General features: G+C 38.5%; 1 protein-coding gene across 2 annotated transcripts in view; it reads right to left on the bottom strand.

The window, feature by feature from the left end:
• The window catches only part of tenm2a (teneurin transmembrane protein 2a), a gene marked incomplete at its 5' end in the record, with an annotated part of 196,256 nt that extends 175,441 nt beyond the window's left edge, over positions 1–20,815 (bottom strand). The window contains 3 exons of one of the 2 annotated variants that reach the window (XM_079480153.1): positions 1,757–2,032; positions 4,000–4,041; positions 20,587–20,815. In XM_079480153.1, the coding sequence (XP_079336279.1) occupies positions 1,757–2,032; positions 4,000–4,041; positions 20,587–20,815 (547 nt within the window). The remainder of the gene's footprint in view (positions 1–1,756; positions 2,033–3,999; positions 4,042–20,586) is intronic. The other variant, XM_079480154.1, reaches the window with a different exon arrangement.
• Positions 20,816–27,283: the final 6,468 nt, after the last annotated feature.

Here is a 27,283-nt window from a genome sequence, read left to right on the forward strand (position 1 = left end):
AGAAAATAATAAGCACTACTTATTATGAATTGGAATGTTATGGTTGGTGAATGCAATGCTGTTTTTCATTGTTATATTACATATTTATTGAAACTAAAAAAAGAAAACAAACTTATGTGAAAACTTAATTTAAAGTAGAAACTGTTTAAAAGAATTTTCAAAGGTTATGCACTTACGCGACATTTGTGACAATGTTGATTACAAAAGAAAATAGTGTTGTTGTATGTTGCATAAAATCTCATGCACACTTGCAATGTTATTAAACCTCCCTGGTCATCCAAATATCACGGCAAAAAATTGTAAAAAGAGATAAGATCTCTTTTGTACAGTTTAGTAGGATGTGCTTCCGCGCCAGTGACGTTAGGGTTAGGGACGGGGCTTCAGTGTTGCTTTTTTTATAGTAACTGTACGTTTTTGTATGATTCATAATGTACAAATTCACACCAATAAGCCACCGCGTAAATAGTTACGAATTCCTGTGATATCAGGTTGGATCATCCTAAATATATTTAAATATGATTTAGTCATCGTGGTAAATTGAAATTATTGGATAACACATAAGTGGGTAGTTAACAAATACGTATACCGTAAATGTTCCCAATGGTGTGAAAGCAACAAAGAAGATTAATCTCTCTTATACTACTTTAACGTCAACATTAATAATATAAAACAGTTTGTTTTCTAAAATGTTATGTCACACCACAGGACACACGTACAGTATTTTTAATATCCAAGTTTTGTGACTACTTCTGCTTCTACTGTAACCAGGACTTTCTGTTTTTGAAAACTGTGGAAATCTATTTTTAGAGACTATCAAGACCCTGTCTAGCGTCCACTGCTGTCATGTGATCTGACGACCGGTGCATTCCACACCCACGTAGGTCCAGCCTAGCAAACGTAAAAAACATTTCTAAACGGCGATAAGAAACAGCGGCTGGAAGATTAGCGCTGCAATTATCTGCGAGGCAATTATCAGCTAGCGAGCTGAAGACGACTGCCTTCCAAGGTGTTTCTTTGTGTGTTTAATAGCTGTTGAGTAGTTTGATAAATTGTCAGAGCAGGATTGTGCGATGTTGGAATTCACAGCTGACAGATCTGTTTGAGTTCTGATACAGTGAGAACTCAATTAATTAGAAGGGTTTTTGTCGTCATTAACCTTCTCTGACACTTCCAACAAACTATGCGAAGGTTTTAGACGCCACCGAATTAACAAGGAAATGTGGAATTGAAGAATGTGTTGCAGAATCGCTGCCAAAAAGTTACCGAGAGGGAATTTAGTCGTCAACAATAGCATTCATGCAGACAGATGTGTGGAAATGCGGGAAGGAGAGAAGCAACAGTGTTATCGTTTAACAAACGTGCGTTCTTTGACATTTCAAAAAAGCATTCCTGCTTACGATCTTTTTAGTTTTAATTGGTTGTGACATGTCATGCTGTTCAACGTCTATTTATACGCATTTTTAAACACAGGTTTTACTGAACGCTGCTATTTGACTTTTGTTGGTGTTTGGGTCGCTGGGGAACACTTCTTTTGCCCCGCGAGTGTAGAAAAATAGGTAAGAGCAACGCATAAGGGCTCTGAAATGCATTCAGCTCTAAATGAACCGAATGAAAATGTGAATTTGTTATCACATGTTGCACATTTTTGGCATCTGTTCTCTCACAAACATCACACGCTAAATTCACACTCATAACATATTCTTACTCTCGTTTTGCTCTTTCTCACACTCCCTCTCTCTGACAGTTACTCTCTCACCTGATTCGTCATCAGACTTGTTCTCGTTCTCAGAGTCTGTCAGGGTGAGGGCGGAGTTCTCTCTGCTGGAAAGGCCAGAACTGCGGCGGGATTTGATGCCGTGGCCCTCCCACAGCTGGATGGCTCGCTCTGGTGAGATAGGGCCCTCCGGGTCGGAGTCCACATCGGAGCCGGCGCTTAAAGAGTAACCGCGTTGCAGAAGGCCGAGGTCTGGACAGTATGCGTTCTGATGGGGGGCCGGTTCGCAAATGCCCAACTCGGCTAAAGTAAAGTTCCCTAAGGCAATAAAAATAAAACAAAATGAGTTAATGGTCCATGCTTACGCTTAAACCGACCTGAGAGATTTAATTGATGCAACTCAGATGCATCAAGCTATCTATACAAGCTACACAGATCTAATAAGTTATAACTAACCAAGCACATATACCAAACATCTACAGTATGTACTATAAGTCGAACGTGTTTTGTCTGTCATCTAATAACTTCTCTCTGTTCTACTGTCCAGTCAAGGTGGTATGTGATGTTTCTACAGTGGATTTCTTAAGTGACAAACCACTTCGACCCTTTCATGTAATTTAGGAGAATGTAAATCAGGATTTTTTTATTGCTTTTAGGGAATGTGAAACTTTTGACACAATCAACAATAAAAAAGGTGAAGATAACCACTTGTTTGGACAGTATGTGTTTTGCTGTTACGAGTGACCTCTATGTGTAAAAGACACTAAGTCAATTTTGACAGAAAGTTCTGAAATGAACAAAACAGCACATTTTCTTGGTTATGTTAAACTATAGAAAGAGCTTTTTGAAACATTAAGAAATCATGCTGGGATAACATGCATCTTTTAGTTTTACCCGGAAAACTTGAGGAGCTCTTTCTAGTGAAGGAGTGTGATGTCATTACTAAACACCAAGCTTCACAAATGATAAAAAACACATGAATATTTTAATTATTGAAAAAAGAAGAATGTATTTTAATTTCTGCATACATTTAGCCTAATTATTAAAATTTCAGCAGTGTTTGGACTCCACTGTATCTAATGAAGTTTAAATGTCCAATAACTGATAATTTGACATTAAAATCAGATAACTCATTGATATAAATTACCAGCTAAATGTTCCTTCTATTCTGTGCCCACGAGACATTTTTTAGACTCAAGGCCTCAGCTACCATCAACCACAAAAATAAAATTTTCCTGTCAAATTCTGCATTAAACCCGTTTAAGTCAAATCCAGTGTGATATTTTGTCTTTCATTCTTTATTCAAACTGACTGACTAAATAAAGTCTAAAATATCTGAAAGTATAATATTTCAACCACAGTTTAAAAGACTTCAAAAAGATGGATCGTTTCATTTAAAAATCTTTTCATGCTGAAAATTAGGCCCGGATGTGATTAAGCTTTTTGCTTTAGCCGTTCTCTTACCACGAAGCACACAGAAGTTCACCACAAGGTTTATAGTAGAAAGACCGGAGAGCACATTCAAACTGTATTAAGGCAGAGACCAATAAAGCAAGGGAGGGCAGCAGGAGTCTGGGTTTTATGGAGCAAATCAGTGGACGTCAGCTCTGGCCATGGGCCATGAATGGTGCAAATCTAAGGGGGTCTATTTTATCCTGCTGCTCTTACCTGCTGTGAAATTTCCTTCCTACTGTGACTCAGGACGTGAGTAAAATCATACACACATAAAACTACCGCACACACGTCAGACCACGGTCAGAGCGAGCCGGACAGCTCCCCTCCGTTAACTAATATATATTTTGCACGCCATTCAAATTCAAAGCACATCAAATTGAATCGATAAACACAACGGAGTCCCAATTAAGGCCAGGCTGGGGGAAAAACAATTAAAGGATAAAGCGTGCGCAACCAATTTCTTCTCTACAGTAATTAAAAGAGTCAATGCATGCCCTCCAATCAGCAGAAAATGAAGAAGCAATTTCATTCATTAACGCTCTTTAAGACAGGAATCTTCACAGCGCCAGGGATCGATACTGCTAAGAGAGACCTTCATAGAGTCGCTTTAATCTTAACTATGTGGTAGACAGACATAAAACACTTTTCATTTCAGTAGATACAATTTAAATCAAGCTTTTCTTTTCAACTTAAAGATGAAACCGTACAAACTAATGGAGAACTGGACATAGTCTACAACTAGGAGTACAGAGCTGGAAAACAACATCGATATTTTTCTAGGGCACTAGTAGCTCAAGCACTGCTATAAGTCTAGTCAGACCGTACTGTACCTGACATGAAGTAGCTCAGGAACGGTGAGAGATCCATGTACTCTGTGAGGATAACAACACAATACGCCACCTTTAATACCCAAAACACTCACATTTATAATTATCCTTCAACATTTATCACTTCGGAAAAAACATCTGCCTCGTCTACGGGTTACATTTTTTCCACCACCCGACAAACACATTTTCAAACTTTACACTATTTCTTTCTTTCTTTTCACAGAAGCACAAAAACTAAAAACTAAAATGTTATTGCTGTTTAGTCTGCGTGTGAGAGTATGCATCTGTGAACGATATGCGACATGAAAAATATGTTGCTCATCAATTCAAGAAGAATATAACACAGGACAAATGATATTTGGACAGGTCATCATTTATTCACCTTGATGGAACACAAAAGGAGCTATTTTGAGAAATGTCTGTGTGGTTTTGTGTTCAATGAAATGTCAAATTGGGGCCAATGGTGTTTGTTTGCGAACTTTTCTTCAAAATATGGTCTTTTGTCTTCTGCAGAAGAAAGCCATACAGCTTTGGAATGACAGGGTAAATACATTTGAGAACTTTCATATTTGGTTGAACTACCCCTAAGCCACACTTAAATAATATTATTGTGATTGCATTACATTTATTACATTAAATTATTTTTTGTATCTTATATATACATTTACATTTGAAGATGCCACTTACTATGATGTGTGGCTTAGTCCGAACACTTTTGGGGACAAATTTAAGTGTTTAAAGAGAAAATGTGTGCTGCCATGAGTTTAAATTAAGTGTCTTGTAAAGATAGTTATAAAAAGTAAATAACACAGAACCATATAAATCCGTCATTATCGAGAATGAATGTTTGTATGATGTAAAGGAACGACCTGACTTGTGGAAACAGTCAAGGTGTAAAATATAACAATATCCATTTCCTTCTAGTACACAGAGATACAAGGAAAACTGTCAAATATAATTTAATCCAGCATTTCCTTTCTGAGGAAAATAATTCTGAAATATTCTATTCATACATTCTGTTCTCCAGCTAAGAATCAGTGGCATATGCATGAGAAGACGAACATGTTTGATTCCTATGTAGATCTGTAGACTGTGAAGAAATCGACCATCTTGTTCTCTTAACATGTTTACAAATTCGTAGTACAGCCAGATGGAAAAATGCCATAAACCCAAAGAACAGGCATGTCGTTTTCAAACAGGGAAATGTCCCCATCCCAAAAACATGGTCAAAACCTGTGGACCACAGGAAATGGTCTTTCACACTGTGAGACAGCAACAAATAATTCCCACCATCACAATAATGTTCTTCTGAAAGTTCTCAGAAATAAAGCATTATTTTGTTTCATTTCTGAGAACCTCAAAGTAGCAACATGTAATTCTCGTTCGTCTACCCTTCATATGTTTAGATGCACAGATGGGAAAGGCAGGCTCTCGTCCTCTTTTTCTCATCAGCTCCTGTTCTCCTGTGTGTCCTTATTGCCGGTTACTCAATCCAGCAAGGGTTCAGTAGCATGCTTTTCATTATATCTGATCAGCTAGACCTTGCTCTTGTCTTCCTGTCTCTCACAAGCTCCTCTGTACAGGGATCATCCCTCTGCCTTCATGCCCATAATTCACTTCACCTCTCCTAACTCTGTATTCTCTTGAACTTATTTATTTTTGTACTCACTCTCTTTCCCTGTACAGTAGCCCTGAATGCAATGCATGATCATAATGTCACCCAGGATAACACGTTAAAAATGACCAAAAAACTTCTTGGCATTTGACTGTGAAGAGAACACTTCACTACTACTGTCTAAAAAGGACCATCATCAAATGATTCGGTTGCTCACTTCCATCTGGACTTTGAGTAGCCTACCTTGCAGGGCCATTCAAGGGTGCAATTGTAATTCTTACGTAGAAACGCGTAGCTTACTGCGTATAAGATTGTATTACGTTGTAAGTTTTTATGTAAAATTGAGATCAACACCAGCTCTAAATCTTACAGCATTTCATGTGAACTCTTTTATATGTACAGTATCTTTCTAAACATCTGCCTAATGGTAATTTCAATGTAAATAAATGCAATAAAAACCGGCAGAGAAGGTAAACCATTTGGGAGGAAAAAAGTGCTACGTTATCATAGCGATTAACACAGTTTGGGTGTGTGCACGTATGTATTTCACATATGTGGAGCCTAGTATACGGCCATCTGTGCAGATTTGTGTTCTCGGTACACGCTGTTATTTAAAGGCTGTCGACCCCTCTGAAGTAACGGCTGAACGTATCTGATGTCGAGTATTGGGCCTGATTCGGTATTTTTCTACAAATGTCCTTTAATGCGATTGGACAAGCAGAGTTTCAGGGGTGATGATATTTAGTACGGCACTGCAACACTGTTTATATCTCTCAATTTCTGAATGCTTGCTGTATTATTATTAATAATAACAATTATAATTATTTTCTTGTTCATTCATTCATTTATAATTATTTATTTAATATGATTATTAAAATTGTTCCATGCATCTATCATACAATGATTTTTTTTGTTTTTTAAACTCATTTTCTATACTTTTAAAAAGCATGTTTCAAATTAACACGTCATTCAGAAAAGTTCAGAACTACCTCTGCGCCGATAATTTCAGTGATTCTGCAGTCTAGAGGGAAGTTGCGTATAGAAACAGAAAAGGGGCTTTTGGAGGTCTAATTTGACGTACAGTGCTTGTATCCTAGCTGGAGGTACGTCTCGGTCTGTGTTCTTTGCGTTAATGCCTTTTGCTGGTGCCCGAACACACACTGAGGTAATTTACTGGCCTTGCACACCGCTGAGGACTGACTCAAATCCCATTTTAGGCCCCAGGAGTGGAAATTGTCCTCTGGTCATTATGCTTCATCAGACTCATGAAAGAAGCATTTGACTTTCCTGAGAGGCGGAGAGAGGGGGCTGATTGGCCGTTTGAGTAATATAAAAAGACCTCCGCTTCAACAGGGGGAAGGATGTGATTTTTGCATCCAGATCGACAAGCCTCTCTGTGGTCTCTCTATTACCCCCCACATCTTACTACTGATGGTGACGTTTAATGGACCCGCTGCAGACAGCGTCTTTGTGCTACATGTTTGTTCATGTTCTGCGGGCTGATGGTTATTATTGTTACTGGAGGCATGTGCCGAGGAAATGAAGCTCGGTGGGAACCAGTGAGGGTACAAGAGCGATGGCAGAATCTTATTTTAATTTTCCACTCAGCAAATTAAAACTTTTCCCCTTTTCGAAGAAAAATGTTTTTGGATTAATTCCCCTGTTAATGGAAGGGGAATCCTTTCTTCACTTTGTCACTGAAAAGAAGAATATATAACATAAAGTGTCCCCAAATGCTTTTGTACAATTAAACCGTAAAACGGTAGACAAACTTTCAAAACTTAGGAAAGTTTTATATTCTTTAGCCTTAAGCAAATAGACAGTTTTGGAGAGAAACAAAAATGATGATATATTAATCCATTCTCAGCATATGTAGTGCTTCGAAAGGGGTGGAGTGAGCGGTAGGTTGCAATTCAGACTTTAGGCAATTGTCCTTTAAAATGTCTAAAAAACTGTATTTAATTTTGATTGAATAAAAACTAAAATATGCTAAATTGCACAAAACACAATGTCAAACTCAATGTATGTAGGGTAATTTGTAAGTATTTTACAAACGCTCACTTGTCTAATTCGTTTGAATTCTAATGATCTTATTCATACATTTTGGTATAATCTGCTTTCATGCCCGTGCTGGTTAGGTTTTGGGGAGGGGTTTTATTTTGTGTTTATTATATATTTTTGTGCAATTCACATATACTGTATAACAACTAATTCGTCCAAACTAGCAGCTCCTGTTAGCAAATTTCTATTAGATCAGCCACATAAAAACAACCTTGAGGTCAGCTAGTTTAAAGCAATTACAAAGATGTTTTTTTGCTTAAGGGCATGTATGCTGTCTATTACAAAAAAAATTGAAAAACGAAAATACTGAGAACAGCATGAAATGATGATATTGAGCAGGGCACGAACTAAACCTGAAGCAAAAACAAAACATTAAAGAAGACAGAATGACAAATTCCTAGAAAAGACGAGATGAGGACTGAAAAGAGAGAGCTTATACCGTGAATATGAGGACAAAAAAGCTTGAGATGATGAAGAAAGGAGAGGTGGAGGGAAAGGACATAAATCAAGGTCAGCCTGCTGGGTTCCAGGCATGGTATGGTGCTATGAGGACTATTGTGGTGCCATTAATGAAATGACACAGCTGGCTCTGCATCCCTCCAGATATTCACACACAGGTCTGTTTGCTCTCTGAGCTCCACATCTCAAGATCAGCTCGTGAACACACACACACACACACACACAACAGTGACACCTTCAATCAATCAGCATGCGTTTAGATTTGCCTCCCGTTCAACACCTTCTCTGTATTGTGCTCTCCAAGCATCTTGTTAATATAGTGCTCTATAATTACATTGCTATGGAGACGCAGTTGGGTTCTCCATCATCCACCCATGACTACTACACCTGCATTTGATAGAGATAGAACATTTTCAGCATATACTGGAGTTACACTGCTCTCTGTGGGATCTCAAGCTTTCCCTGTGTTACACATTACTGTTTAAAGGTATAGTTCACTCAATAATAATATAATATATACACCCTCAGATATTTTTTTCGAAATTATCTTTCATGCTAATGACTCTTTCTTATATGGTAAACAAAAGATTATACTTTTGAGATATGTCTCAGTAGTTTTGTTTCAATACAATGGAAATCAAAGGGCTCCAAGTGGGTTTGGATACCAAAGTTCTTCAAAGTATATTTTTGTTTGTTTTGCCGAAGAAAAGAGTAATACAGGCTATGAATGACATGAGCAATTACATTTTTGGATGAACTATATCTTTAAAGTCTGTGTAATAGCACTCTCATCGCTATCGTCCCCAGTAGGCTATATGTGAAGATTTTTATGGGATGATTTGAATTCAAACACGCGCGAGTCGATGCGCATGATATTCATCAAGAGATAATCACTTAAGCATGTCGCAATAATATGCAGTGATCCTCCTTCCGTACATGTAATTCCCCTTCGTCCATTCGCATCTGTGTTACTGTTTGCATGATATTTGGCGTGAGTTAGTGTTATTTGGTTTGTTTAGCTGGGCAGAGTGAGAGCTTGAGAGAGCCTGAAAACGTGTGCGTGAGAGATTGAAACCCTGAGCTCGTGATTTAGCAGATGCCTGATGCTCTAGTGATACGGGATGGGCCAAGCATGCTTGGACACTCCATTGTGTCATCAATCCAGTGGCGCAAAAAGTGGGTATGCGCTATATGCGCCGCATAGGGGCGCCGCACCATGGGGGGCGCCAACGCGATGGTTTAATAAATGTGAAATAAAAAAAGTTATATACATTTTTCTAAAATTTATATAAGTTATTGTATATATAAAAAGTTATATACATTTAAGAGGACTAACAGGCTAGGCGGCACCGGTGCCCTCATAAGATTCCATCATATAATTTATTTAGACATAGAAGGGTAATATCGCGAGTGGGCGGGGCGCCGTGAGTTACGTTAAGTACGCAGTAACGTTGGTGAGTTGTCGTTGAAATTTGAATTTGAAAAAGATGGATAAACCAAAAAAGCTGTCGGGGGCTAAAAATAGAAAAAGAAAATGGAAAAAGGAGATGGCCTGTCAAGGGATGCGACAGCAGCTAAATACGTGGATGGTGAAAGGCAACAGGTAGGATTCAAAATGTGACGTCTATTCTTGCAAATACAATATTCATGTTAACAGACTAACGTTAGCTAGCGAGCTTGCTGAGCAACCGACCGTCGGAATCATGAATAGATTTGCTACCAAACTTGGAGGCTTGAACATATAAATATTGACTGGCAAGTGTTTGCTAACTTAATGCAAAATAATGTTGCTGCTGATATCTACATTTATATTTTGGTTAAACCCTATTCTACCAATGCCATGCATGACATATCTCAATTTTATTAAAGTAAAATAAGAACTGGTAATTATAAGGTAGCATGCACAATAAATGACTAGAAGCTGGAAAACATTACTTATGCAATAAGGCTGGTTTATCATGGATTTTATTTTACCACTAGCTTCATGTTAGCTCAGCTGTGCTGTCAGACATACAGGCTACTTTACATCTGCTGGGTGACATGGAAGCTGCAAGGGCCACATTTCTCCTTCTTTAAAGATCTGTGCTATGTGTATGTATGTATGTATATATATATCAGCACAGACCTTTAAACAGAGAGAGATGTGACCCTGTAATTACTTTTCTATATGTATGTGTGTGTGTCATATTTGTACTTTTTAAAATCCCAAATGTTAATGTAATTTCAACAGCAGCACAACCTTACTGCATAATAGTTGTCTTATCTGATGCCATCACTAGGCTGATTTAAAAATTGAATTTAGGCTGCTATATTTAATAGCAAAGTTAGGTAGGTCTAACATTAGGTGGAAGTGTAGAGGGAGCTTGATACCAACTTCATACCAACAGATTAATTTCTTAATATTATTAATATGGAAAAGGTAGGGGTGTAATGGTTCACAAAATTCATGGTTCGGTTCGATACAATACACTTGTGTCACATTTCGATACGGATCGGTACGTTTTAGATACGGCAAAAAGAAAGAAATGGCAGAGAAATTTCCATGAATACGTTTTTATATATTTGTGTCCATATACCATATAATTATGGTGGGCTTACAGTAGCTGTCTGATATACTTTTAAAATAAACCTTTATTATTTCAAGCCCATACATGATGATGTCCGGCACACTTTTTTATTTAGGGGGGGCGCAAAAACTGTTTCTGCATACCCCCCTAACACTGAGTAGTTGCGCCCCTGCATCAATCCACCGTTTTAGCCCTGCCCAGAAAGTCCTGAACAGCGAATTGGTACTCCACAATTCAGAACTACATAACTTCTGAGTCTTTGTAAGGTGTTTCAGCAATACATTTCTAACATCTGTAATGTGTTTAGAAACAATTCTCAGAATTCTCTTTATCCGGAATTGAGTGAAAGAAAGCTGTACTAAAGTGGTACTGTACAAAACCTGACAGCACACACTAAGAGGTCCCAATATGTACCTTTGAGGTTCTAATATGTTCTCTTCAGGTGCAGAGGTGTATTTTTTAAAAAGAGTATCACCCCTGTGACAGCAAAGGCAGTTATAGAAATATTATTTTGTTTTAAAACCTGTTCAACCAACCAATTACAATCTTTTATGTTCACTATGTATTGCATGGTCACAGAACTGCATTCATCTTTACAGAATACATTTCCTTATAAAAGGTCTTTAGGTTTCGATATTATATCCAAGCACTGGTTTATAAAACAAATAATCTAGCAACAGAAATAGTATAATTTGTTTGAGGAGTGAGAATCTAATGGCCCTTTACAAGCTGCTGTATGGGAACTACATTTTATATCAGAGAGACTTCAGTCCAGCTGATGGGGAGAAAGGAATATTATAGTTCAGAAATGTAGTTAAGTTCACTTCAAAAAATAAAGTCTCTGGAGATAAAGTGCATCACTGCGGCTATAAAAGTGAATGTTTTAGCATCACATCTAACCCACTCTCTGATTCAGAGCCTCCTACCTGTCCATGTGACATCAGATTCTGCATGAAACGTGTCGGCACTGTAGGTGGTGTGTTATCATTGGTGGTCTCAGTAAGGCAGGGTGTTAATTGAGAAGGTTTACGCTTAGCAGTGGGTGTCCGGTGAGTTTTCGCAGCATACTTTGTTCCCAAGATGCATAGCACATCATTAGGGCCTCCATTAATGCAGGGACACAGAGTTAACAGCTAAGCAAGAACAGGGCCCTCAGTGTCAAACGCCCTGCCCCATGTGAGCCACCTGCACGGCACGGCCACTCAACACCTTTTAATTGGGTGGCAAAAATAGCTCCGACCCCACGGGGAGCCATTTTACCTCTCATAAAGCCCCTGACATAGCTTTTGATATTTACAACATCATTCGTGCTGCAGAAGACTCAACCACTGACATGTTTGAAGACCCGACGGAAGCAAATCAAGCCTCGGGGAGTGATAAGACAGAGTATGAATGCTGTTTATCTCATAATGCTTGAGTTGGTGTCTCACTACGCTCCCATTGGTTGCATCTGGTTTACAGTATTTAAATTTGTGGTGACAACTTTATCGACGCATCTGTCTGCGTTTGGCACTCCATTACGCATGCATAACGTTTCCGCTTACATTTATTAATCAAACGAGAGATAAAGGAGAACACCAACATCTCTAGTCTCTCATTTATGACACCCTGTGCATTTCCCATTACGCTACTTGCTACAGAATCTGACACAGGCTGTTTTAACCTCTGACAAACCATGAGATATCCCCGAACGTTTTCTGGAGAGTCTCCAGGCGCTGCTGTTAAAAAGTGGGATGTTTTAGAAGACGGAATGGAGTGCTTAGAAGCCTACTAGCATGTTGAACCAAAGCTAATTCAACCACATAATGCTGTACTGTACAAAATACAGAGAGACAAAACAACAGCCAGAGAGACATTAATAGGGAATGCCATCTGCAATTACGCGGTGCTTGGGGGGCTGGTGTTAAAAAAAGGTGATGTAGCTGTCCAAACCGTGAGTTTAATCTGGATATCACGGCTGCTGTTAAGCACCAACTGACCCCTTGATGGCCACAGGGGCTCAGACTGCCCACTGCGTCTTGCCTTTTAGATACGACGCACTAGTGCAGTGGTAAGCTCCCCCATTAACCGCCTCAGCCACCCATCGCGCCAGCAAGGCTATTAGCCACTTCATGGCCTTCGTGCCAATCCTTTAAGCTATTCTAATGTTGTTGAACTAGGTTTTAGTGTCAGGAACTAATAATTTCAAAGGAGAACAATAGTTCAGACCTCTTTTTGCCTTATACAAGGAAAGGACACCTGAGCAACCACCTGTTTCCATTCAAACTGATCAAGAACTACCAGAGCACAAGCTCCAGTCCTCAGCTGTACCCCCTTTTGTTGAGTCCAATAAAAAACAGGAGAAAACATATATGTACTGTATGTACTGTATATATAGAGAGATATAGCCGTCAGGGGCATAAGGAAAACCTGATTGGACAATGTTGGCTTGGATCATAATGTGCATTTGCTTTGGGAGATTCCAAAACAGATTAAAGGCTTTCACCAAGAAATGCCATATTAAATTCTTAAAAGATTAAGGGATATGTTAATGCAATCATTGGTAAGCCTAATGGCATATTGAAGCTAACATCAGCATTGAATGGAGACTGTTTAAAAGGGGATGTTTAAGAGGTGCACTTAGTAATTTTGTATTTGCAGTTGTCTTGGAAATCTAGACCAGGGGTTTTCAAACTGAAAGGGGTCCTTCAGAAGATTCTATCTCAGAGAAAGAAAAAAGTAAAGCAAAACGTTAAAAGTCTACTGCACATTATTAATGTTTCATTTAGAAGTATTCATATTTATTTATTTATGTTTATCTTCTTTTGTTACATGCACACTTTGCATTTTTTATTTTTGATCTCTGTAGTGAGTTTTTCTTACTATAGTTCCCTATATTTCACTCATTGTGCTTTTGAGAAGTAGTCTTTACAAAGATGTAATGAAAATTGCTGAAAATGTTTGTGTTCAGATTTATACATCTAACATTACTTTTATTTAAGCCAATCATTTCATACGTTTTCTTTTCAATATTACACTTCTTATTATTTATTTTACAAAGCTTGATTCTTTACACGGTATAAGAATCAAGCTTTGTGCAATTAATAATATGTGAAAATATTGCAGACAACATATGAATAGATTAAGTGAGTTATAGAACATATATAGATTCTTTCTTTTGTAGAACACAAGAGAAGATATTTTGAGAAATGTCTCAGTGGTTTTGTTTCCATACAATGGAAGTTAATTGGGCTAATGTTCTTTGGTTGACAACCCTCTTCTTTTTTTTCTTTTGTGTACAGAAGAAAAAAAGTCAGTCGAACAGGTTTGAAATGACAAGAATATTAGTTGTCTGTGTGCGAAATCATAAGTGTATTTCCATTTTTCGTCCTCGACATGGTTCCCACGAGACGTCACACTTATTGTCAAACAAAACAACATTTACTGTACTGGGCTACCAACATAAATATAATATCATCTAATGCGAGTCCAAAAAGTATGTCTTCTTTCTAGGGGGTTTAAACTTTTTAATGAGTATAAAATAACAGAGTCCACCTTTAATGTTTTGTACGTGTTGTTTTGGGGTTTGGCTGAAGTACACATAGCTTCTCTCAGTAATGAACCGCCGTGCCCAGTCCTTTGCTTGTATGACCTAACAAGATTTCTGGAGGCTTCGGGGACACTTGAAACCAATTCCCAAACCATCAATAAGCAAACAAGCAACTCTCAGCTGTGTCGAAGGTGATGTGAAAGGGGTTTCAGGGTGTTTGCGAGAGTCTTTGAGGGTTTGGGGCAATAAGAAATAGAATGTGACGAGGAGGAAGCGAGAGAGAGAGAAAGAGACATTTAGTCTCTGAGTCATTTATTTTTAATACCCGCCAGGTTCTTTGTTCTCCCCTTGATCTTTTCTTGCCCAGATTTATTGCAATAGACCAACAAAGCACAGCATCAACAAAATAAAATAATACTTGAAATGTGTGACTTGACAGCAAATTCCACATCAAAACTGCAGCTGTGGGATGATAAGAGAGGGATGCAATAGAACTGACGTGGCATTGGGAAAAAGTCGAGCATGATGGCACGAACCAACTTGACTGTTGAGGGACTGCTAAAAAGAATCTGATTAGATTCCTCTTGTCTACTATGAATACCGCACACCAGCTTTCACCTTTTTTGTGTTCTCATAAAGTAGGAATTAGGTGTTAGGCACTAAAGGACGGCCCTCTGAAATGCACATAAGAGCCTGTGAAGTTCAAAACAAGAATCAGCACACAGATCCAGGATCAAACTGGATTCAAACAAACACCCGTGTAGGATCACTAAAGCCCCTGACACAAAACGTATTAGTTTAGAAACTAATTGTCATTCTAAGGCCGTGGTGATCGGAGATGTGCAAATCTACATGGTTTCAAAACCAACAAGTCAGTGAGTCATTTGAATCACTAGTCAATGTTAAGGAAGATGCGTATAATTAAATTGATTTAGTGTTATTTTCATCACAGTCCAATTAGACACGTGTCTTACAGAGGGTTGTGACAGGACACGTTCTAATGTTGGAAAACAGTTGGAAAGACATAATGAAACAGGATGGCATCTGAGCGTCATTTAAAAAAATATATTAAATAACAATCTTAGATAATATATTTTGTTGCATTTTTCCAACATGCGGGACAAAAAATTGAGCAAGCGACCTTATGCATTTTAATCTCTCAAATATTGAGGTCTACGGGAAGCTAATGTAAATAAAAAGATGCAACTGATGGTGAGTGTCCCATCTTAACTTAAGGTCTGTGCAGACACAGATGCGCCTCTGTAGGCACAGATGTGGCCCCTGCGGGGTGTGAGGACACAGACAGACAGAGAGTGATGAAACCTTTGATCTACCACCCCCACTGCTCACACTTAATACGTCCATACGTCTGAGAGCCAAACTTAGTTTTCATTTTCACCTAACAGGAGCCATTACCGAGATGTCCAACACATCTGTTTATTGAAACGAGCGGCCAGATCAATTTTCATCAAAGTGAGGGATACTGGGATCCTTATCAATTCAAAGCAATGCAATTTAGGATAATTTAACGTAATTCAACAAAGTTCTGCTCGGTTCTATCTTACTTCAATTTCAGTGCCACTTATTAATATAAATAACAACTTAACCATAATTTTAAAAGAGAGACAAACTGCTTATGAAAATGACTCAGAAGTGCCCTAGTCTCTTCACATTAAAATACAGGGCTGCGTTTCCCGATAACGTGAATGTGTGTTGTTTCCTTATTTTCTATTTGAAAGGTGTGCCTGAGATAGCCTACGTTTGATTATACCTGTGCTTGGGAACCCTTTTATATATTATCATAATGTATGTTGCTTTAGTGTCATTATTTATTCAATAAAAGCACAGAACGCGGAACATATAACCAACAGCAGCAGGAATAAAAGAGCTGAAAATAGTGGCTGCTCCGTTGAGTTTGTCTTGACAAAGCTAGACCAACAAGATCCAAAAGGTTTCGGGAAACGCGGACCAGAGCTATATAATCAAACATAATTGGTTCATTTCGGCAACGGTTTAATGATGTTTTCTTTACAGATAATTTTTAGATTTGTAAATAGCAACAAATTGATGTTTCGCCCGACCTTTTTTTTTTAAAGTGCATGTACAATTCTGTGGTGCTATTTATTGTGGTTACATTTATTTTCATGTAGAATCAATGTTTTAGTGTATATTTAACTCAAGTACAGCTTTTAGCTTTTAACATTAATTATAATATGTTGGTATATTGCAAATAAACAAAAAGTGTACACATTTTGTTACATTTTAAACATTGTTTTCCAATTGACACTGTAAGAAAATTCTAGAAATGTCCATTGCACAGGGAAGGTGGGATGAAGCGATGATGGGTGACATTATGAGTCAAAAAAGACAAACACAAGCAAATGTACATTTACATTAACATTTAGCAGACATTAAGTATCCAAAGTGACCTAGAGAGAGTTCAGGGAGCAATAAGCGAAATGTCATACAAGAGCAATAATACAATAGGTGCTAATACCAAGTTACCAGTGTTAACAAAAGCCAGAACAATACTTGTTGAGAGAAAGACACTAAAGGTTAGTGTTTCTTTTGTATTTCATTTTATTTTTCATTTGTCTCTCAAGTATTCACAGAAGAGATGGTTTTTAAGTAGTTTGTTTAATGTTGTGAGAGAGGTGGTTGACCGGACTGAGTTAGGAAGGAGTTGTGAAGGAGAATGAGCGGGAAAGCGATATACTGCCCTTATGAGAAGGCAATACAAGACGCTGCACGTCTGCTGAACGCAGGGTTCTTAATAGGGATGTAGGAGGGTGTGAAAGTATGCCGGGGCAGATCCAGTGATAGTCCTGTAGGCAAGCATCGGTGACTTGAATCTGATACGGGCTTCAATTGGTAGCCAGTGGAGAGAGATGAAAAGGGGTGTCACATGAGCCCTTTTGGGCTGTTGGAAGATGAGGCGTGATGCTGCGTTTTGAACCAGCTGAAGTGGTTTGATAGCCTTTGCAGGAAGACCGGCAAGGAGAGCATTGCAGTAGTCCAACCTTGAGATTACAAGGGCCTGGACAAGGAGTTGTGCCACATGCTCAGTGAGATAGGGTCTAACCTTTCTAATGTTAAATGTAGCACATGGGAATGGCCGCGTTGTCTTTGCAATGCAATCATTGAAGCACAGCTGTTCATCAAATATGACTCAGAGGTTCCTGGCTATTTGGGAAAAGAGTGATTGTGGTATTACAAAGTTAGATGGTGAGATCGTGTTGCACCGTGGGGTGTGCCGGAAATATGAGTAGTTCGGTCTTCGCAGGGTTCAGCTGGAGGTGATGCTCTTTCATTCAAGCTGAGATGTCTTCTAGTACGCCAACGTACACTTCTGATGTTTTGGACGACTCATTTTTAGTAACTGTTATGTTAAACTGTTGTTTTGGGCTCAATGTTATGCCAGTACCTTGTCATTTCTGTGTACAAGGAAAAATATTGAAATGGGTAGCAATTTATTTTCACAGTCCTGTTTCCCATGTATAAACTGTGCACTTATTACGGTTAATATGATAACTAGGTAGGCTACTAACCCTGAACCTAAACTTATACCATGAAGTTCCCTTATACTGCCCAGTACTTTATTAGGTAAGTACACTGTAAGTACACTATAGGTGCACATACTGTAAAATAAAGTGCAACCCCTAAATGTGTTACAATATTTGTTTTTGTTTTTTGTGAGTAAAAAAGAAAAGAAAATAGTAACATTGTGTAGTTTATTTGATTTTGCAAGCAAAACCCCAAATTTATTATAAACCGTTTAAATATTTGATACAGTGAGAATTCATACTTTCCGAGCAACTAAACATAAGTGTGGTGCATTATGGGAAAGAACTGCGATCTGTGTGTCTGAAGAGCATTGGGTACTCACAAACACAGAAGGGAGCCAAAATGAACTGTTCATTCGGACAGAAAATAGAAAAGTAATATTCCGCTTCCTCTCTGCGCAAATGTTAACGTGGGCCGTGATGACTATGTGAGTGAGCGAGGAAGATCGAGGGAGAGAGGGAGCGTAATTTGGCAGTGCCCTTTGAGTGCTATTACATATGGCCCCTGCACACTTTTAGTCTCCCGTGGCAACACTTCCCACGAATGTATCTGTAGTCAGTGAGCCGCTAGCACCTCAAGTATCCGAGCGCCATCAATCCGACGGCCTCCAACTTTCTGCTTCTCCACAGCACCCCGCCTGTCAGTCTGTCTTCCTCTCCTCCCTCACTCCTGTTCCCTACACCTACCTATAATTCTTGCACACTGTAGCAGTCACCAAATATCCCGGAGGAACCGCGGGCTGCTCCACCCTGGGCTGCATGAGCTCTGAGATCTGTTGTCAGTGTCTAAGTGCTATGTGAAAAACATGCCCCTTTTCCAGCGACAGCGTGCCATTTCTGGTGCCACGGCCAATCTGACAGCGTTCTGGGCAGGAAAATTGGCTCTGCACCCTCTGAAACCTGCTGCTATAGAGCCATGAAACACTTTGGGAGACAGCAAGTAAAGTTTTCAGGACAACATTAAAACAAAACCGGCTTTCATTTAAATAAAAAATGCATATGTTGTAAATGTTGAGGTATAGACTTTTCTCATTTGTGTTGCTTTCCTGCATTTTTTTCATATTATTTCATAAATGCAGACTGACATGAATTGTATTCGTTATTTTGCAAACACCTACAGATAATAAACAAAGGCTCAAAAGCAGCTATCCATCTCTTATCCAGGGTCACAAGTGTGCTTTATGAATTAAACTCTCATTGGAATTAATACATTTGAATGTAGTTGCACTGCGTTATGGCAAAACCTGAAAGACTAGTAAACAAACACTACAATTTCCTGGTTAACTTCATTATATCACCGTTTAGTTCTGACAAGAGTGTTGCAATTCTCTCAACTGAGCATTGTTTTGGGGGAAAAGGGGTAACAGATAAATGCGGAGAGAGACGGGTTTGTCTGCACACTCTCTCTGTGGGCTGAAAACATGGTCTGGCTCTGATCAATGACATCGAGTCGAAATCCATTTCAGGCAACAGAATCAATGGCTTGCCGGGCAGACCATCGCACAGAGACTGCCTCGCAAGCCTGACACTGCCATTTTCAAAGATGACCCGTCCGTGGCTCTGCTACGGAACAGCAAGCTCATTATGACGGCGAGTTGTTGCCGCTGCATCTCTAAAGAACACGCTCTCTATTCTTGTTTGTCCTTTACCGCCTGTTTCTATGCCGTCTCAGGTGTCGCGTCTGGCTTCTCTTATTAGCATCATCTAATACATTTTAGGGATGTAAAAACAGGGATTAAACAAGGGCTACATCAATCCGTGGGGTATGAGCTAGTGGGCCGGTCTGCTCTAATTTGGATCCGTACTTATAAAAGGCCCGCTGGTATTTTAGCATGTATCTGTAGATAGGCACCAAGATTGTTATTTCTGCATCTATACAGGAAAAGTCTACAGCCTGAGGCTTAAGCTTGAACTGAATTAAATCAGTGTCCTTTGATGCAATAACGCCACTTTTATTCAGCCTTTCACCCTCACCATCCCCTAAATTACTAATTCATTAACGTCACGTATCTCCATCGGGTCTAAATCCATGTCCTTATCCTTGACTGGCTGCTGGGAATCCTTGACTGGATGCTGGAAATGTTGACCACTGTACATCTTTTATATTTAAGACATACTGTGAATATTAAAGGATTTGTACTGCGAGAGGCTGACTTGGTGACTTTATAAAATGGATAGTTCCAACTCAGCAATAATAACTCAATGTTCAAACTGTTGTTACTGCAAATCTTACATTTTCTATATGATTGCGCCAATCTGCTATGTTGCTTGGCAACTGCAAACTTTGAAATTTGAATGTTATATTGACAGTAGCTGAATAGAAGTTCTTCCACCCGGTACTATAGCTCATTACCTCTCATGTACATTGTTCGCTGTTGCCAAGCAACTTCGACCAACTATACAAAAAAGTGCTAAAGAGAGTGTTTATATTTTATTATAACATTTGATCACTTACAGCTCGCAACACCATGTACAGTATATTTAAAAATGTAGGGTTGAATAGTGTTATCTCACACTGTAAAAAAAACCCCGTACAAAAGCGTATAAAGTACTGGCAGAAAATTACAAGTGCATTTTCCTTTATTTTACGGACATCTCCGTTAATGCTAAAATGTAATTTAATGCTGTGCAAAATGTAAAATACAGACTAAACAACCGTAAAGAATGAATACAAAATATTCCTCCATATGAATACAGTAAATTGTGCACCTCTTTTACAGATTTTTTAGAGTGCATTTTTAGGGCAAGATTTATATTCTAAAAATGTGACCAACATGATTCTCTTTGTGTTTTTACCTTCTTGTTTGGTAAACTCCTCCACTTCGTGATGCACAAGGTCAGTCACACATCTGCCGTAATGAAGGCGCGAGTCATGATCAAAAGCCTTGAGTGTCTCGCTGGAGCTGTACGATTTCTGGGTGGGTACGCGGCGCTCGCCGTGGTCCAGGGTGGAGGTGGTGAACTGGAAGTCATTGCCACATCGGCCGTGGGTCAACGTGCGGTGTCGGCGCTCTTTCAGGTCCATGGCCACAGCCCAATGATCTGATCAGCCCGCAAGGTGGAGGTCTCAACAACTGCACAGTCCTTCACCTGTAAACAGAAGACAGATGCCGTTTATAGAAGAGGAAAATATCAACAACAGACACCAGCATCCTACAGAATCACACTACATTACATCAATAAGAGTGTGTGTGCATCATATGTCCCACAGCTAAATCATCCATAGTATGGCAGCATGGTGGGTTCATATACTGCAAGTAGAACAGCATCTAACAAGAGGAAGCTGTCATTATTACCATAATCACAGATGAAGGAGTGAAGCAGGAAATGAGACGTGTGTAGGAGTGAAGGCGTGATGCTGAGGATGAGTGATATAGTGGAGGAGAGGAGAAGGGGGAGGAGTAAAGAAATGACTTGAGGGCATTACAAGTCTCACCCTCATTATCACAGACAGAGTGCCAAAAGCTCCCTCTGCGGCCGTGAGAGGATAATCACAGATGCCTGGATGTGCCGTGTAAAACAGGGAGCCCAAACACAGACCCGATCTCATCGCACTGCATACATACAAACACCAGAACTAATCCATTTGAAATCCAATGCATCCAAAACCAGATTAAGAATTCAGGGGCCCCTGGGCACAAGCGTCTTGTAGACCCCTCGTACGCATGGGCACACAATAAAGTTTTGAAATTGCCTACAGGGTACTACGTGTAGGAAACACCCCTTTCTAATACAGGATTACATTGCCAAGTTACAAACCATGGTCACAACCTGAAGGACAATATCAACACCTGTACACATCGTACAGGATTTTCCCCACACAATGCTTTTCTGGACCAGCAACAACAATATCATGACATTTCCCTGCATACTATAACTGACTGCCATTTGCAAGCACACACTGCCTCACCTCTACCTATTAACTGAGTTCTATCAGATAACATGGTTATGTGAAATTTTCTTGGGTCCCAAGCACGCGTGGGCCCCTGACCGGTGCCCATTATGCCCTGACCGGTGCCCATTATGCCCTGACCGGTGCCCATTATGCCCCTGACCGGTGCCCATTATGCCCATTGGATATTCCGACCCTGAATGCATGCTGGTTGAAATGCTGGGGTAAGCCAAACCTAGACAATAACTGGATTTAAATCAATAACTTTAAATGAAATAACTCTACAGTCACAGGAACATTTATTTATAAACACTCAATAAATAATAGTACATAAATATTACATACTTATATTATATTATATTACATACACATTTCTATTATTATTAGTTTAAAATATCTTTAAATTCTTGACATTGTTTCTTATTAGAGACAATAAAAAAATTTAAACAAAATCTTTAAGGATAAAAGATAAATAAGGATAAATAACTCTACAGTCACAGGAAAACATATAAAGTATAAATTTATATTTTATAAATGACTGGTATTTCTTGACATTGTTTTTTGTTTGAGCCAATTACCTGATTTAAATAAATAACCTTGAATAACTGCAGATAATTAATAACTCTGCCAGAAAATAACTTAATAAACAACTTAATAAATAATTAATACTATTTAAAAATATATATTATAATTAGTTTAAAATATCTTTATTTTCTTGAAATTGTTTCCCATTAGAGAATAAGATAATTAAAAACTCTACACTAAAATAAACATCAAATAATAACAAACAACAAATGAATAAAAAATATATGATATGCATTTGTTATTAATGTTATATAACAATTATTTTTACATATAATTCATTTCTTGACATATTTCTTTTTTGTGTTGCACTCACTTCACACATACACGCAGGATTTCAGTGCAAAAGCAAGTTGACAGTAATTAGACCATAATTAAAAGTAAATTCACTTACACCAGTCCAGCTGTGGGCAGCCTTCCTCCTCACACACATGCAAACACAAGGCACACACACAATTATTCCGCTCTTCCTGAGCTTTCTCGGTACAGAAGCAATGCAGGAGGAAGTCACAGGGGAACTTTAGCTGGGCCCCTGTGCCTGTCTGTTTTACTAAGTGCGGTCAGAACAAACTCGGCCTGCTCCTATTCCCCCCTGACAAGCGCTCTCCACGCCGGTCCTCCTGCATTAGCTCGCTTGGAGGAGAAGTCCACTGCCCCAGGGACAGTCCAGCATGCGGTGTGGATGTGATGATTCTCCTACACAGCAACCGATCATTACATAACAGCACGGACGCTAGCTGTACTGCACATGCTGCTTAATAAGTGAAAATGCTGGATAATAATCAGGTCAGCCAATTATTTACAGCGGAAAACACACGTGCAGGGCAGAGAGAGCACCGGGCACCGGTTTTAATATGCATTCATTAAAAAAGTGCCATGGGGAGATTCACCTGTAGTGTCTGATGATTAAAAGCTGATATTAAAAGTTTACTGTATAATGGCCTAATAGGCTAAAATACAACTTTAATTAACGCAGGAATGTTTATCATAGTACATATCATAATCCATAATAAATATATATATATATATATTCACATGTGACCTTCACTTAAGCAGGCCTGCAATTCAAATCTTTAAAAATGTATTTTAATAAAATGTTCGCCAGGCCTGTATGAAGCAGCCATTGGGCTGCAGTGGGCTTCATACCACTGATTTAAGATCCAAAGACATTGTGGATCACAAGAACGAGTGTGGAGGGCTGGTTTTAGAAGGTCCCCGAGGCTGCTCTAACACCACATAGGTGAGATGATGCACGATGGCGTGGAGTAGAACCGGGTTAATACGAGCACTGGCTGCAGCAGAACCAGGTCAGTCTTTCCATTCATTACAGGCAGTGAAGAAGAAGAAAGACCTCCGGGGTTTGGGCAAATTCTGCCTCCTTTGGCTCAGCCAACTGATACATACCCTCCCCAGAGAGAGAGAGAGAGAGAGAGAGAGACAGGGGAGAGAGGGATCAATGTCTATGTCTTCCTGAGCTATTTCACGATGCAATAATCAATAGGTCTACCTATTATTTATTTGACCGTGTGTGTCGTGTACCCGCATCATTGTTAAAGGCAACAAATACAGTACACCCGAGTGAACATGTGCTCACACAACCAAAAACGAACATTGAGCTTCAGGTTAGAAATCCGCACTTAACATGCCACAGTCACATCTGCTCTATCGTCTCTGTTGGTTTTGAAAGCATGCATCTCGAAACTTGCAATGCATTTTTTCAATAATTAAACACACAGTTGTTAAAGTTGACAAGCCATATTTTTTATGCGTTAAATATTTGCGAAAGCCACCGAAAAACATGAAAGTAATGCTTTATAAAGAAAAATGGAACAATGGAGAGGCAAGTGGCGATATGTAAGACACACAAAAAAAAGAGTACCAAAACCGATGCAAATTAACCGCCCAAAAAAAATCACAACTAAAGGCATTTCTGGAGAACGATGACAGGGTTGTGAATTAATCTGAAAAATGACTGAGGCAAAAGGTTGGCACGATGAAGAGCTTCTGTCTAACTTGAACTTTCAAGGGCGAGAGCTTAAATATGACATTGGTCTCAGCGGAGACAGCTCGGAATGAAAGATCTGGCAAATACAGAAAGATCACCAGGCACTTAAGCTGGGAGCGCTTTTATCAACACAAAGTCATAAACAAGTTGTTCATTGTAAATAACGGACAGATGCAATATTTTATGTTGGCAGGGTCACATTTGACTCTAAATGCGTCAGAACCAATAAACAAAAGTTAGAACAAAGTAAGAAAAAGCAGACGGCCCTGGACTCGTCTTCTGGTCAGTCATACTAAATAACTTCAAATCACTTCCTGTATCCAGATGAAGAGATGCCTCCAATACATTATTACGATACTCAGTAATCTGAATGAATGCTGAAAATCACTTTCAGAAAATCTGCAAGAGGAAGTATGAAGTATGTTTATCTATCTCAGAAAGCATTACTTAAAAAATGTAAGCTGGATTTCATGTATGATCCTCCTTTGAAATTGATTTACATGGCTTTAAAAGAATCAACGGGTATATAAAACCTGTTATCACTGAAAACAGCCCCTAGATTAACTGCAAAATTTGACCTCTGCTTCATGCACAAATTACAGGTTTTTATCTGCAACCGACACACGCCGGTTACAATGCAGGTTCACATTATTGTGACACGTCTCTTGCATCAGCACAAGGATATGATTTAATTAAATTATTCACACAAATATCATATACAGGTCACGCATGCAAAAGTGAGTTAAGAATCTTGAAAGTCAGTTTCAGCTATGAGCAATAGAGATCTCATAAATGCTGCCAAAAATAACGTATGGCACATCTCTGAGAAAACAAACCAAAAATATGGATGAGTCATCTTGTACTCAAGAACGATATACATTTTAGGCCAACAAAAAGCTTTTTCACAAATTGTCTCTCCCCAATACCACCTGCCACCAACTAGAAATAGAAAAGCAAAAATTTGTGTAACATTAGGTGATAGTTCACCCAAAAATAAATATTATGTCATAATTTACTTGCCCTCTTGTCATTTCTAACCTGTATGACTTTTTTTCTTCTGCAGAACACCAGAGAAGGTATTTTGAAGAATGTTGGTAGCTGGCTCCCATGCACTTGCATTGGTTTTGTGTCCATACAACAGAAGTAAATGGGGTGTTCGGTTACCAACTTTCTTCTTTTGTGTTCTGCAGAAGGAAAGTCATACAGGTTTGAAATGATGAGAGGCTGAGTAAATGATGTCATCATTTTAATTTTTGGGTGTACTATCGCTTTAACAAATTACTACCTGTGTTTGTCTGAACCATGGTAGATGGCAATAGTGTTTAAAACCTATTTATTAAGACAGACATTTCTTTTTATTTAATTTTAAATTATTATTTCATTTCATTTAATTAATGTTAAACATCAACTCATCACGACTCAACTCATGTGTAAAAGGCATACTCCTAGAGCAAATATGGAACATATTTGGTAAGACTTTATTACCTTATTTGTACTTCAACCTCTAAGAAGTCTTTACCAAAAGCTTATTTTGCACTCATCAGGGCATAATTTACTTGACAACCGCAACCTTGAAATGGCATAAGCTGTTTGCTCTTATTTTACGGAGGAAGTCAGTAAGACAAATATTCTAAAACATGCATAGCATACTGATGAACAATCGGGCAATGTTTATGTCTTCTGCAACTTTTTCTTGTGACATCAGTGTCCACTTAGATGAGAAGCAAAGATCTTAAAGTGTGCCGCGGTCTTGATGGTGAGGCATGGCAGAACAGAGCACAATTGTGTGGCTTTTGATGAAGATTTTAATGAGTGCATCCTCTTCCAGACAAGGGTCATTAATCATGTCATATATGGGGCTATGAGCGACAGGAAAGAGCATTTCCTGAGTCCAACACTTAAATCCAACACGACCAAACTCTAAAGGTGAAACTGTTATCTCTATTTCCTCTCTCTCTGTACTGTATATATGACTTTCTCTATGTCTCTGGGGAAGTCCTCTTATATCTCAGCTTCCGATATATCTTCACCTTCTGGGAAAAAAGGTATTCCTATTATCAGGCAAATACTGCCAAGCTGCTCTCTATTCTAAAACATATTACAACCATCACCTTGGATATGGGTTGACTTGTGAGAATATCACGCCTGCATGCACAAGAGAGGAGATGGTTTGCTTAGCTTCACTGCAGAACTATTTCAGTTCTCTTTTAACATGAATATTTTGTTCACCAGTGGCAATGGATTTTGGAAATAAGGAGCCTTTGGTTTGTGTGTTATGGTTTTCTCCAATGTAAATGTTAGTTCAATCTGAGGTTACACAGTGTAATGGTTAAATGCTCAGGGAACATCATTGTTATTATTAACATTTACACCGTCACTGCAATCAATACTATAATATGTACAGATTGACTAACAATATAGATCTGATCAAATCTGTCAAATCTTTAGAAAAATGAGTCGGATTAACAAAAAATGTGTGCATCGGTTGCACATAATAGTCATGTTTACTCTGCACTATTTATCTATGATAAATATTAAATATGTTAAATATTCTATGTGTGTAAACGTTTCATATTTTGTTATGAATTTCTCAACTAAAATATTCTAGTTAATGTGACATGAAACTTTCATTTATCTTTTTAAAATATTAAGTTAACAGAGCTCAACAGAAGTACAAGTTTATAAATGTAAACCACAGCTTAAGCAAATGTACCACTCTTTTTTAACAATGGTAAATACAAAAATCATACATATTACAAACTCTTCTAAATCTCAAAGACAAATAATCATATGTTTCTCTTTACTGAGAAACAATAAAAACAATGTTAACACAACACAAATCATTCATGTAGTCCCAACTTGAATGGATTAAGTTAGATGACAAAATTGTGCTGATTTATTTAAGTAAATTGGTAGCAAAGTTCCCCTTTTCAATGTATATTTAAACATATGTATATATTTTGAGTTAAATATAGCTTTTATTTGTTGCTAACTGTTGCTTGGTATTATAAATA

The sequence above is a fragment of the Barbatula barbatula genome (genome assembly GCF_947034865.1).
Source record: "Barbatula barbatula genome assembly, chromosome: 18".
In the NCBI taxonomy this organism is placed as follows: domain Eukaryota; kingdom Metazoa; phylum Chordata; class Actinopteri; order Cypriniformes; family Nemacheilidae; genus Barbatula; species Barbatula barbatula.